Genomic DNA, 14773 nt, shown 5'->3' on the forward strand with positions numbered 1-14773 from the left:
CAAGTAACCTCATGGAAATTCTGCAGCAAGTGTGCGCTGGATGGGGCGGATGGTGACAACAGAGTTCAGGAAATCTCTAGGTGATGATAAGCTAGCCTTCTTCTAACTGTCTTTGGCTGCCCTGGAAGCTCCATCAAAGGACTCATCCCTTGGTACTGCAGTCGCTCTGGCTCTAGAATTCTGTGATCTATTAGTTGGGACTGACAGCTCTAAGGATGTGGATTTGATTCAAAGGCCTGAGCAGCCTTAGTCCATGCAAGTTTGTACTTTGACTGCTTCAGTATTGATTTTTAATCTGACTCCGATTCAACAATGGGTCTCAAGCAAAAGTACTAATTAGCAAATTGATGGAGCCCCTCAAATAAAGCAGCCCTGCTGTGTTTTTAAACCAGCAGGTGGTGGGGAAAGTTTAAATGGCATCAACAGGGTTGAGTAATTAAGATGGTGTCAATACATTAGTCTATGATACCATAGTTTAACTGGCTTCCTGTGGCTTTCCTCTGGTTGGAGTGCGAAGCTGTCGTGTCACACATGAAAGGTTCTCAATTTAAGCAAAAGTCGCCTTGTGTGACTGGGCTTTCTGTGGCAGCTTTCAGGTGGACTCTGAGAGATTTCCTGGTTTAGAGAGGCAAAGGGTGGGTGCAAAGAACAAAAGGTAAAGGCCTAAAACCCATGACCCACTGAAAAATGCACAAAGCTCTAGTATCTTAGTGAAATTGGGCTCAGGTGAAGGACAATGTGGCAAAGCCATAGAGACTGCACTGTGTACATGAATGGTTTGGCAAGGCCTGGATTGAGTGGACCCGGGTGATGTTCATAACCCCTACCAGGCCCAAACTGGATGGATCAGAATAGGGAAAGTAAAGTTGTACAGTTTTCTTCTCCTCTGCAGGCTTGTCACAAAGAACCAAAGCCTTTCAGAGCTCCCACAAACCCCAGAATTCTTCCCTGTGAGCCTCTATAGAGCCATTTTTCTGTGAACCTGCTGAAGTAACTGCAGGCTGGCTGCAGAGGGTGCTGGTAGCCAGAAGACACAGAAGGGAGAGGTTTAAGCCTAGTTCTGTCTCTTGGTGCTAAGGTGACCTTCCTTGAGCAGTGTATTTGTTTCACTTTGTTTATTGCTTTGAAGCTAGGGGTAAGAGTGAATGAGTTGATACATACAAAGTGCTTAGCGTCTCTGCAAGTCCACAGAAGCCGATCAATCCATGTTTGTAGTAATTATGATTGAGATTAATGCATTGTGTCAGAGCAAAGGCATTTAGTTAATTTTCCCTAGATCCTCAAGGGAAAACCACAATTGTAGTGCTGCCTGAATCTTCAGGTCAGGAGACATAAATACCAAATATTCTGGGTATAGAGGAAGAAGGGGGTCAGAAGTCATGGTTAATTCCTTTCCCCCATACCTCAAAGATATGAGCTAAGATGAATATTGCATTGGGCTGTCGAGATGGCTTATTCCTACAAACCTGAAAACCTGAGTTCAGAACCCACATAAAAGTCTGACACTTTTAAACATTTTACAAACATTTTAAATCCTGGCAAAATTCTTCAGGTAGATGGGAAAATAAGATAGGAGAATCTTTAGACATCTGAAGGTGAGCTAACCTGATTTGAAAAACTATACAAAGACAAACCAAGATTCAAGAACCAAGATGCAAGGATTGCCCTGTGACTTCCATAGTGGACTGAGGCACATGCATGCCCACATGTAGACACTTATGAATGTTGAGTTTCAAACCCTGGACAGGTGGCTGAGGTGCCTATTTAACATATCAAGTGGAACTATCTCCAGATTCTCCCAGCATCCCTCAGTCCCTACCAGTTACAAGGTATGGCTGGCACACACCACCCTCTACCATAAACTTTTCAGCCAGGAACTGGGCTTCTCTTCCCCCAGAGGCTCTTCTCTATATAGTCCAGACATTTTGCAATCTCCCTTTCTCTCTCTCTTTCTCCCTGTGTCTGCATTTCTTTCTCTCTGCATGCACGTGCTGTGCTCTCTCTTTCTATCCTTCATTCCTATGTCTCCCTGTCCACATATCCATTTCCCTGAATTCCTCCTGTGAGACAAGGGTGCCCACCCCCTAAGAGCTGCCTCCAATAAGCATGCCTTTATACTCCCAATTCAGCTTGAATTGACTGGTTTCGATGGCAGAGAAAAACCTATCAATGAAAAAGCAAACACACAGAGAGACACAAAATGAGTGTCATGCAAAACATGTAACACTTAGACAAAAACTACCTGCAGAGGTCAATGTAAACATCCCTTTGCTTGGCCTACATGGAGCCCGAGCTGGCTAAGAACTAGCAAAAGGTAACCTCTCTGCAGCAGTCTACAGCCCAAACAAGGTCTATCTCCTTGCCTCAGTTTCTCTGGCTGGAACACAACAATTGGGACAAGAACATCAATCAGCATTCACAGGTGTAAAGGGAGTCTTGTTGCTGGGTACTAGGTCTAGGTCCAGCGGTTATCAGGTTTGAGGCAGATCTCTCTCTCTCTCTCTCTCTCTCTCTCTCTCTCTCTCTCTCTCTCTCTCTCATCTGTCTAGTAATAAATTATATTGGAGCAGATATCCTAGATACTATGAATAAACTTGCCTTGCACAGGGTCAAAGCCAGAGTCCTTCCTTGGCCCAAGTTATTAAGCATAGAAAATTGAATGGTATGCCCACCAAGAGAAGTGGTCACACCTGAAATTAAAAATAAAATAATAAAATAAAATTCATGACATTAGGGACCAGAGGCTGAAAGCTTATTGCAACCTTACATTCAAGATAGTAGAAAAACCCAGAGAGCCAAGGTGGTCTGGCCTGAGGCTTACCAGGCAAGATCCAGCCAACCTTGAAACCACAGAAGCCCTAGTCAAAGAAGCAGTTTGACTCAACTACTGTGTCTGCCCAGCTGAAATTCCCCAATGGCAAAGACAAGTGGCAGCTGTGACCGTAGCCTAAGTGGGGTTTTTCTTATTGCTGATGGGTCACCTATTGTTCTTTCCAAGCATTTTCTTCCTCTGACTTAACCCAGAGCTTCGCTTCTCTTACCCCGTAAAACTGTACATGGACAGAATTCTTTTCAAAGCCCAGAGCAAATGAAACTGACCCTTTCCCCGTACCTGTTTCCCTTTCTTCTTCCCTATTCTGGTTTGTACCTTGTCTCACAATGGTTTGGGAATATAAGAAGAAAGGGTGGGAACCGAGGAGAGAGACAGAGAGGGGCAAACAGACACAGATGAGGAGGGGGCTCCTAGAAATCTACAAGCACAGAAGAAAGAAGGAGCCAGAGCTGGAGCCTGAGTTTCTTTGATAGACTGTAGACCTTGAAAGAAGTACGTTCAGTGATCTTCAAGACAACCCCATCACCTCCCAGCTCTTGAGTCTATAAGCTTCAGGTAGAGATAAATTGCTTTGCACTTCTGTCATGAACACCAAGTCAAAGAATAAAAGCCCTCCTTCCACCCAGCACACCCGCCTATGTGCCTCTCCTGTTGTAATAATTACTTAATCTCAGTCCAGATATTTCTACCCTGCCTTTGATCATCCAGTTCCCAGATAAAAGATGCAAAACTTTTGTATTTATTGTTAGCATCTGTCTAAACTCCACTCCCACAGTTACCTGGCAGCAGCCAGGTAGGCCTGGCCCACTCACTATAAAAGGCACTGCATGCCCCCTTCCCCTTCTCTTGCTCACTTGCTCTCTTGTCTTCTTGCTCCCTGCTCTGTCCTCTCACCTCTTCCTTATTCCCTTCCCCCTCTCTCCATGTGCTCATGGCCAGCCTCTACTTCTCTACTCTCTCCCTCTCTCTGTTTTTCTCTGCCTCTACTACCCTCTTGACTCCCCTCCCCATGCCTTGAATAAAGTCTATTCTATACTATACTGTCACATGGGCCAGCAGAGACGGTCCCTTCCCCCATTCCTCACCACACCCCCGTAGAACATATCCCCTCTCTCTTTACCTTTTTTTTAAACACATCATTTATAATAAGCTTTTAAATAGCACTAAAATAACTACTTTTTAAGATATTAGTATATACTACCCTATCAATAACCCCATGATAAGACTTGCCATGCTTTGCCTAGGCCACTCTTACTCCAATGGCCAGCCCTCATGGCCAGCTCTCACAATCCCTTATCCCATGGCATCTTCTCCTCTCTACCTTCTCAGTTTCTCTGCAACCTCATAACTCAAAAACTTGCCTATCTCTAATCTTTCCAGTACTTGGCTGTAGCCATTTTTATTTAACCAATAGTTTTAAATTAAGGAGCAATATTTGCACAACAAAAGCTGGTAACTGTAGTGGGATTTTACTTGTAGGCCCAGGCCTTCTGGTACAGAAATTAACATTACAATACATAGCAGCAGACCTCACCTCAATATGCCACATTGGCTTTTGCTTAGCTCTGACACCCACCCCAGGACACATATTCCCCAGAACACACACCATACACACACACACACACACACACACACACACACACACACAGACACACACACACCATAGCAGGAAAGTGAGGGCCAGGATCTCCTATGAGTAGCATGTCTTTGTTGCTGAAGGATTTGTCTCAGCAGATAGCAGCAGTCTCCCTGTAAATGGTGACCACAGGGCTGACTGAGACATGTGAAAACTGGGCCCAATGAGTCTTGTTCTGTTCCCAGACTAGGTGCCACTCATATTAAGCCTAAAGAAAGCTTTTTAGATGAACCCATTTTCACTCATTTCTAATAATACCAGGTCCTGAGTGTCAGATACAGCCTTCACTGAGAGTGGAGCAAACTCATTGCTCACACAAAGCAATGGTTCTCGATCTTTATAATGCTATGACACTTCAATATAGTTCCTCATATTGTGGCTAACCCTCAACCATAAAATTTTTTTCACTGCATTTCATAACTGAATTGTAATGTAAATATCTGATTTAATTGTAATGTAATAACTGAATTGTAATGTAAATATCTGATATACAAAATAGCTGATTTGTGACCTGGGAGGGGGTCACAACCCACAGGCTAAGAACCACTGTTGAGTCCAGTGATTGGCAGTCTAACCTCTTACCAAGAAACAGATCCAATCCTAACCAGGGGCACAGCTACAAATAAATGCAGCCAACATTCTCATTTCCACGGGGGAGCAGGATGCATGCTAGGAACATTTATTTCCATAATTATTTATTTTACACTTAGTATCTGAATGTCCCAGAGTAGAGGAGAAAAGAGGACAAGAGAAGCAAGAAAGCTTCAGGGACCAGGGTCCAGAATAGGAACGTTTTCAGGAAACAGGAGATGGCAGAGATAACAACAGAACAGAAGAAGCTGGAACTTCAAGACTGAGAAGGAGAAAGACGTTCAAAATTGGGAAGTTCAGCTCCTAAAGCAGAAGCTAGCTGATGAAGAGCAGTTGATAACCAGTACTGATAAGACAAAACTGCCACTATCATTTACATAGAAGAAGAAGAAAAAGAAGAAGAAGAAGAAGAAGAAGAAGAAGAAGAAGAAGAAGAAGAAGAAGAAGAAGAAGAAGAAGAGGAGGAGGAGGAGGAGGAGGAGGAGGAGGAGGAGGAGGAGGAGGAGGAGGAGGAGGAGGAAGAAGATCCTTGTTCTGAAAATCCCAAGCAAGAGAGTAGATTCAAGGAAAATCTCAAGCAGATAGAGCAGGCTTCTTTGCTGGCTGTACTGTTCACTGCCATCTACACTCCCTGTGCCTATTGGACTGACCAAGGACCTTACCAACTAGAGCAGAAGCCACCTGCCTACCCCAGTTCCCTACACCATCAATCCAACTTCCTCTGTGTCTCATTCTTTATGAAACCACCTCAGGCTATAATTGGTTAAATAGTTAATTTAAACTATTCTAATTTGCCAATTAGTTCATATGTCACTTATTTGGGGGAAATTACACATTAATAGCTACTTTTTGGCTATTTGACAATGACTAAGTCATTTAATACCTCCAGGCTTCCATTTCCTTACCTTAATTAAAGTAATGGGGGTGAACGTTATGTCAAAGGCATGGGTGATATTTCACTTGGGCCCGATAGTGAAAATCCAGGAGGGCTCCCAGAGGCCACTTGTAAGGCAATGCAAGAGAGAAGGGAGATTGAAGGAAATGAACTTAACAGCAAAACTGCCTGGTAGATGGCAAGCTGAGCATAATTATTACTGCATTCTCCAGGGGTAAGGAAGAGCCATGCAAAATATCCCTGAGGGGCTTGGACTTCCTATTATGTTTATTAATCATCTTGATGAAAACGGAGACTCTGCATTGATTAAATTTACTAATGATCCCAAACTGAGCAGAGGAGTAAATTCCAGAAAGGATGGATTTATAAGGTAAGCACTAATATTAATCAGGTCATCTGCATGAACTAGGAGGCAATGAGTGAAATAGGATTTGCAGCAGCAAATAACACTGAGGTGCACCTGGGGCGGGCTGGATATAAGAGACCAGATCCAAGCCAGGAAGCTGTTATTTAGGAAATGGTAAGAGATCGGGAGAGTGGAAAGTGAATAAATGAAAAACAAGTGTAAGATAAACTTTCGAGATGGCTCACAGTCTCACTCACAATCCTTTGGTGGTGAATGTTAGAGAGTGGAGCGACAAGAGTGGCAGCCATAGAAGCAAGCAAGGAAGTGTCACCTTTACAGGTAAGGAAACTGATGCCCAGAAAGGTTAACTGTTAGGTACTAGGTCAGAGTAGTAGAACCCAGACTGGCATGAAGGTTAGCTGTTAGGTACTAGGTAAGAGTAGTTGAACCCAGACTGGCATGGTATTTCACTTAGTCCCCGGTGGCAGAGACTATCACCACCTCTTACAACCTGAGTTTATTTTCCGAATTTTTCTCCAAATTGTATTGTGTTCTTTACCTTGGTTCATTGAACCACAATTGGCAGAGCCATGGCTAAAATCCAGATCTCCTGATTTTTGTCTACTTACTCATCCTAAAGTATCAATAGTCAACACTGCCTAGAACTTTGAAACCGAAGCACTCAAAAAAAACACTGTTAACTTCTTAGCCTAGACTCTGATCTTGGCCACCATCTGAAATGTGTTTAGGTTGCAATGGTGGGACAACAATGAGAAACATCAGTAGTTTCAAACCAATGAGGTTTGTGTACTTGAGAAACAACGTAAACCATTTTGGAAAAAGAATCCACGGACTACAAATAAACAAAGCGGCTGGCACACAGTTGGATAACAGTAATTACTTGGTTAAAAATCCCTGAGACTGATGAGTCTTGTTTCAATCTTGAGGCATGGAGTGCAAATAAAGGATTTTTAATAAAGGTCCTATCTGTACCGGGTCAGGTTCTTTTAATTGGGTGTCAATCTGGGGAGAAAGGGAGGGAGAGGAAGACTCACCTCAGCAAAATTATGAAGTAGGTGAGTCCGTCCAACTTTCAGTTTCCTACATCCTCCTTTCAGTTCCTCTCCCCAGGAACTCATGGTGCTTCTCTGAACCCAAGTCCCCTTCCCCCAGTGTTATCAGGGCCATGGCATAGCACAAGGCAGTTTGGGTTGGATATTGAACAACTGTTCAATTGAGGCAACGTTCTATAGGAGTTCAGGGCAGCACAATCAGCCTTCTTACAGACCTAGCTCTGTATTCCACCCCTTGATCCCTTCTACTATTCTTGTCTTGCTGGAAATGTACTTGAAAAACATTAGCTCTGACTCAGACCACACAGGGCACAGGTCAGTGCCCAAGAATTTCCCATGGACTCACACCCTGTAGCCCAAGTGAATGAATTACTACTTTAGTAGATAATTTTAACATGTGCCTGAAAGAAATTTCTCCTTAAGTATGCTGTCTAAATTGCTCCGGAATATCCCATGGGTTTCCTGAGAGGTGATGTCATCAACCTTAACCACAAAGTCCTCTGTGCCAATGTAATTTGCTAAGTACCTTTCAACAAGTAGGGTCTTATCACAACATGACAGAGTGCTAAGAGACTGGGCCCTAGGATAAATTAACATAGGCTTCACCCCATCTCTGATGCTTACAGAGGTAAGCAAATGACCTAAGCTTTCCAACTACACATGTACACATCGTTATCTGAAGAATGAGTTTCTTGATAGACTTAGCTAAGCGAATAGATGAAAAGCATCTAGGATGCTGTTCTGCAAATGTCTACTTGTACCAGTAACTTTCTTTATCCAAGAAATACAACCCTTCATTCATAGTTGCTGCACATTCCCGGTTATTTGTCACATATGGTATTCAGTCAATTTGATTATAAATAACAATAGGTGTAAAACCAACAGAGATGACCTATATACTGTCTGTTAGGCTAAAGGTTCAGGGATGGATCCCAGTTTCATGAACCGTAATATTATTTAATTTAAAATCTTTTTTTAAAGAAACAAATATATAAATTCACACCTGAGTATGGAAACATTACAATGATGGGGACCAGAGTAGTTCTTTCCAAGGGCTAGAGATGAGGTGCAAAAGAGGATGGGTGTGTTTTGAAAGGCCAAAAGGAACAATTGTGTGATGGACTGCTTGGCATCTTGACTGAGCTGTGACATGAGCGCTAAGAATGCATAAGAGCCAAGATACACCAATAATGACACATTAAATCCATAAGCTCCAAGAAGGATGGACAGGTCGTCAGTGTCAATTTTGTAGTTTTAAAATTATACTGGATTGCAAGATGTTGCCATTGGAAGAAACTAGGTTAAAGAAAGACTGGATCTCCATTTTTTTTCTAACAGCTTATGAAACTACAATTCTCTGAAAGTAAAAAAATCAACTCTAAATAATTAGGGGTTGGGGATGTGCCTCAGCAGGTAAGAGTGCAGCATAAGCATAAGGGACTGAGTTCAAATTCCTCACACACATGTAAAACACTGGGTGTGGCTGCCTGAGGGCCTATGAACCCACCGCGGTTGTGGGCAGAGGCTAGAGGACTTCTGGGGTTTACTAGATACCATCCTAGCTCCAGATTCAACAAGAGACCACGTCTTCAAAGGAAGGAAGCAGAAAATGGTAGAATAGGATACCCTATGTCTTCCTTTGTCCTCCGTGACCACACACAGTACTCATACCTGCACACATGTGCACACATATGCATAATGCCCTCACACATGCATGCACACAGATACACACAATATGGATAGAAGCATACCCAGAAAAACAAAATAAATAAATAAAAACAAGAATTGGACAAAATAAAATAGGCCCAGCAAGGGCTTGTGCTAGGGAGAAAGCAGGACAACTAGGCTCCTAGGACATCCTTGTCTAGTTGCAGATTCAGTAGATGGATGGGAGATTAGGCGGAGACAAGATGAAGCCACTTCAAGACCTGAGAGAACATGTACACATGTATACGATTATCTGTTGCTACTGCTTTTAAATACACAACAGGAACTCACCCGCGTAAATTGGTTGACTCCACTTGCCCCAACTTCCTGACATTCTGCAAGGTGAGCTCACAGCTGCTCTCACTTGAATGGAATATGTAGAAACATCATCAATTTTTGAGATGAACTTATTGGTGATCAGCTTTTCTGTCTAAATGGGAAAAATTAACATTATAATAATGCTGAGACATGTAACTTATGTCAAATACCAGCTTGAGAGGTCACATGTGGGTAATGTGGCTCATTATTTAGCAAGTAATCTGAAGTCAATAGAGCACAGTCATATTCTACAGAGTGCCAGTGTGATTTCTTGGCAGTTACCCCGAGGGAGAAAGTGATCTTGTAACTAAAATAAATAAAATGGTCGGTTGAAGGGTTAGGTGATGCAGTGTGGACAAATTAATGTTTCATGTAGAAAAATTGGAGTCAGTTCCAACAGCACACATAATCTGTTCCCTTGCCATTCCACATTGCTAAGTCACAATCCTAAAAAGCACGTAGTTTGTACCTATGCAGCCCTGTCCAATGGCCACAGCCTTCATGGGCTTTCCTGGTCTATTGCTTGGACTGTCATAGTAGTTCATATCACTGCATACACATGGTCCCCAGCCTCACATCTGACTTTCACACTACTACCAAAATTACCCTTCTATACTGTAAATACTACTCTTCTCTATCACGAAAAATCCTTGGGTGCCGCTTATTGTCCATGACGGGGGTTTTGATGTACATGTTGTTTGGCTTTTAATAAAAACCTCACAGAGCCACTCTGAAATCCCTATGTAAGGTACAGAGTTACAAGTCTAGTGCTTGCCTTGTGTTCGGGCCAGGTCAGTCACTACCACTTGGCTGAAGGAAACATGCCTCGAGTACCTCTGGGTTATTCCTTTCCTCACACAGTGTGAGGCACAGTGTGGTTGGCGACTGATATGAGTTAGGAAGTGCTGATTACCGGTGTCTGATAAGATCAGTGCAGACAGTGAGAGCACAGTTTAGAAACGGGGAGAGCGGTTGGGCATTGCTGTGACATCCAAGCACGTGAATTGTGGAATTGTGCTTGCATACATATTGGTTTGTATTTTCCTATCTTTGGAGATTATATATATATATATATATATATATATATATATATATATATTCCCTTTTAACTTATTTTATGAAAATGCTAACTTATGGTAGATTAGAAATTTACAAAAGAAAGCTTGTCCTTCACAGAGGAGATTTCTGACCTCCCCCAGGTTGCTTCCAGCTCCAGGATGTTGAGGCTACAAGGTTATTTTGTTTCCTCTCCCTTCTGCTTTATGTTGATTCTTTCTATGATAGGGAGGCTCTGACCTTATTTTCCAGAGTGGGACTTATCTTATACATTGATTTATTTTTATGTGAACCACCAGCTTGGCAGGACACAGGAAAGTAATATACCCCATGATTTGGCACATAGTTTAAAATTAATAGGGCGTAGCATTTTGTTTATCTCAGACTCCAAAAAACAAGGCCTTATCTCTCTTTATGTGCTAACCCTAGAAGCCAAGTTGTAGATATTGGTTTAATTGTGTTTAGTTTGTCTCTTTTTAATTGTTCTCAGATGTATCTATTTATGTGTGTGTGTGCCACAGCACTCGTGTGGAGATGGGAGACTAACTTGAGGCAGACCACCTTTTCCTCCACCTTGGGGGCTCCAGGAACCGAACTCTGGAAAGCATTCGAAACAGCAAGTGCCTTTACCTGCTGAACTATCTCACAGGCTCTTGATGTCCTCTATTTGTAAGACATGAGGTGAGACCCTGACTTCTCCACTTTGTAACTATGAGAAGTTATTTATCTTTAAGGGTGTGTGTGTGTGTGTGTGTGTGTGTGTGTGTGTGTGTGTGTAGGAAGGCTCCAGCTTAGATTGACAGTAAGATGGTAAATATAATTATGCAACAGTTATTGTGGACAATGTATAAAGTAAAACAATAAAACCCCATGGGTATAAGATATGTCCTCTGCACTGTTTTCAGATGTGCAGGGCAGAAATGTTAAAGTGCCATGCTGTTGTGCAAGCAGCACTGCAACACACTTTTCATCTTGCAAGACTGAGAGCTTCCTGGCTGGGGGCATGTGTCCTGCTCTGCATGCATGAGACCCTCTGTTCGGCTCCCCTCACCCAATAATGATAACTTCACAATCTGTCTGTTTTCATTAGACAATGGTCCCTAATTTCCATTCTCCATTTCCTGGCAGCCATGATGCTAACTTTTGTTTATATGTGTTTTGCTACCCTTGGCATCTCATTAAAGGCAGAATCATAGCCTTTTCATATAATATTTGTTCTTTGTGATCTGTTTATTCACCTTGTTTGCTGTCTTTAGGTTCATTCAGATCATAGCATACATCAGAATTGCTTTCAAAGACTGGATAATGTCTCTTCGTGTGTGTGTGTGTGTGTGTGTGTGTGTGTGTGTGTGTGTGACATTTTGTTTTTGTACTCCCATTCCCAGTTTGAAGGTTCAGATTGTTTTCACGTAATAATCTTGCTATGAAGTCTAGACTAGCTTCAAATTTATAACATTTCTCTTATCTCAACCTTCCTCTTGGGTGCTGGAATCATTGGTGTGTGCAACCAAGTCTGACTCTATTCATCTGTTAGTGGATAGTGGGGCTGCGTCAGCACTTGGCTATAGTGAGTAATGCTGTTGTAATCATGGGGGTCCAAACACCGTCTGAGACCATGTTTTGAAGTCTTTTGCATGTGTACCTAGAAGTAGAATTACAGGCTCTGAGGGTAATTCTAACCTTTGAAAAACTTGCCTTCCTATCTTGCTCAGTAGTTGCATCATTTGTATTTTTAGCAAAGCTCTTATTTTATCCTTGGTATTGTTTTGAACCCAAAGTATGTTCTTTGAATATAAAAGTCCTGTAAGATTTGATTTATTTCTGTAATACCTGGGGCAGATATAAGTTAACATTGACTTTTCTGGTACATAAAAACACCCAGAGCAGTCAATACTGAAACTTTTAAATCAGCAGTTCTTAACCTGTGAGTTGTGATCCCTTTGGCAAACCTCTATGTCCCAACATTTTTACATTACAGTTCGTGACAGTAACAATAATACAGTTATGGAAATAACGGCAAAAATAATTTATGGTTCAGAGTTATCACAACATGACAAAATATATTAAAGATCACAGCATTAAGATGGTTGAGAACCAATGTTTTAAATGTTCCACAAATAATGAATGCCTATCATGGAATACTGGAATGATATAAAGAATTACCTGAGTGCACCCATTTTTTGTGTTGCAAATTTTCAATTCATAATTAAAGCAATGGCCTGGAAAGGCAGAGAGTGGTTTCCCCCATTGTATATAGAGAGAATTGTTTTTAATTTCCACTGTGACGTTCATTGGAGGATTCACGTGATCTAGGTAAGAAGAAGAAAGGTCAGTGGCAAGTCTGTACAATCAGTGATCAGGACTGGTAGCCCCAACCCACCATTTCTAAGATATGCTCTTCTCAAGGTTTACCATTAGATCTAAATCAACCAGTCTCAAAGCCACAGGAAGCAAGTAGCTTCCCATGAAGTTCTTGGTATGGCTGTACCAAATAGACTTACACATATAAAGAACAGAAACCACTATAACGAAAGTGATTGATTGACTCTTTCCCCCCTCTCAGCTCACTGCAAATGTGCACTCAGCATCTCTTAAATTTTCCAAGATAGACTATGCTGATGGAGAGAACATGGACCATGTGCCCCACCTCCACTTCCCAGCAGGGGAACAACTCTGAGTAAATCACTTCTCATTTCTGGCTTTACTGTTTATTTTTTTGTTATTGATGTTTTGTTTTGATTTGTTTGGATTGGTTTGGTCAGAGAAGCTTCTAAGTAAAAATAACATATTGAGCTAAATATGTCTTTACAGGAGTAAAGCACTAGCACTGGGACCTGAGTTCAGATTCCCAGCACCCAGATGAAAATAGCTGTAATCCCAGCACTGGTGGTAGCAATTAGGTGTTGCAGGATATTTGACTGTGAACTCTGTAAACCTCAAGATTGTGTCATTTACTGGAAAAAAAAAAAAGCCCTGTTTCTAGCTGTGGTATAGGTCAGCCTTAGCACACACCTTTAATCCCTCTGGCTAGAATACAGACATGTCTTTAGTACTCATCTTTAATCCCAAACAATAATGGTAAAGTTAGTTTTTAGAAAGAAGCACCCATGTTTGAAAGAAATGTCTAATAGTCTGGCAGACAAGGTGACAAATCAGAGAAAGATCTTACAGAATAGGATACGCCTGGCTCTCATGAGAAGAGAAGGGAAAGGAGAGCCCTTTAAGAGAGCAGTGAAGAAAGAGAGGAGAGAAAGAAGGCAGGTTTTCTGGGAGAGTTGTAAAGAGACAGGTTGCAGAAAGAGAACAATCTAGACATAAGTGAAGTCAGAATGAGGCAGAGAATGAGAAGGGGCCAAAAGATAAGAATGGATTGCTAGAGTTAGTTTGAGGAGAAGTAGAGCCATTTAGGAGAGGCTAAAAAAGGAAGCCAGATTGAAGCTTAGAGAGAAGTTTTAACCAAAACAGCAGAATTGACCAGCCAGCTCAGAAAAACTTGGAAGGTTGAGCTTATTCAATAGTAAGTCTCAGAGAGTGAAAACAGTCTAGGCCTGGATTAGATTGTATGGAGGATACAAGCTTCTAGGACTAAGACTAGGTCAGCAGACTGAAGCAGTAAGTCTTGGAGATGACAGTAACTTTAGAAGCATAAAAGTTACTTCAACAGTTGGGTAGTAGAGGTAGGTGGATCCTAGGACCTCACTAGCTAGCCATCCAGTCTAGTCCAAATGGCAAGTTCCAGATCCATTGAAAATTTCTGCTCCTCACAAAATCAAGTGGAAGGAGAGATCCTGATGTTAATCCTAGGCTTCCGAATAAACAAGCACACCTGCACCAGTATGTATATACTACACACACACACACACACACACACACACACACACACACACACACATATGAGAGAGGAAGAAAGGGCTGGGGAAGGGAAGAAGAAGATGAGGGGAGGGGAGGGGAGGGGAGGGGAGGGGAGGGGAAGGGAGGGGAGGGAAGACTTGTGAACATATTGTTTAAAAGTCTTGAGATAAGTCCAAAGCACTGTGAAGGATGAATGAGAATTGGAGAAGATTAGCTTTGAAAGCAGAGCCAGATGATGGAAAACCTGGATACCTTTGCACTGCCAAGGGACCATACTGTGGGGAAAAGGCTCAGAATTATTCTGGGTACAATCTATTACAAGACCCATGGTTGTGGGTGGACATTTCATGAAAGCAATCAGAAAAGAAGAGCACTGCTAAGACTTCTCTTAAGGAGTGAGTTTGCTTTTCCTAGAGCAGCCATTCTCTACTGGGGAGACCTCTACCCTCAAAAGTATATGTTTGAG

The 14773-nt window shown here is 42.1% G+C and overlaps 1 protein-coding gene across 1 annotated transcript in view; it reads right to left on the reverse strand.

Annotated features, from left to right (window-relative positions):
- Il5ra (interleukin 5 receptor subunit alpha) overlaps positions 1-14773 on the reverse strand; it is a 43855-nt gene that overhangs the window by 17982 nt on the left and 11100 nt on the right. The window contains exons 9-10 of the mRNA XM_034512445.2: positions 12619-12764; positions 9373-9511 (exon numbers count right to left, since the gene is read on the reverse strand). Of these exons, the coding sequence (XP_034368336.1) occupies positions 9373-9511; positions 12619-12764 (285 nt within the window). The remainder of the gene's footprint in view (positions 1-9372; positions 9512-12618; positions 12765-14773) is intronic.

This window comes from Arvicanthis niloticus, chromosome 9 (genome assembly GCF_011762505.2).
Source record: "Arvicanthis niloticus isolate mArvNil1 chromosome 9, mArvNil1.pat.X, whole genome shotgun sequence".
Lineage (NCBI taxonomy): Eukaryota > Metazoa > Chordata > Mammalia > Rodentia > Muridae > Arvicanthis > Arvicanthis niloticus.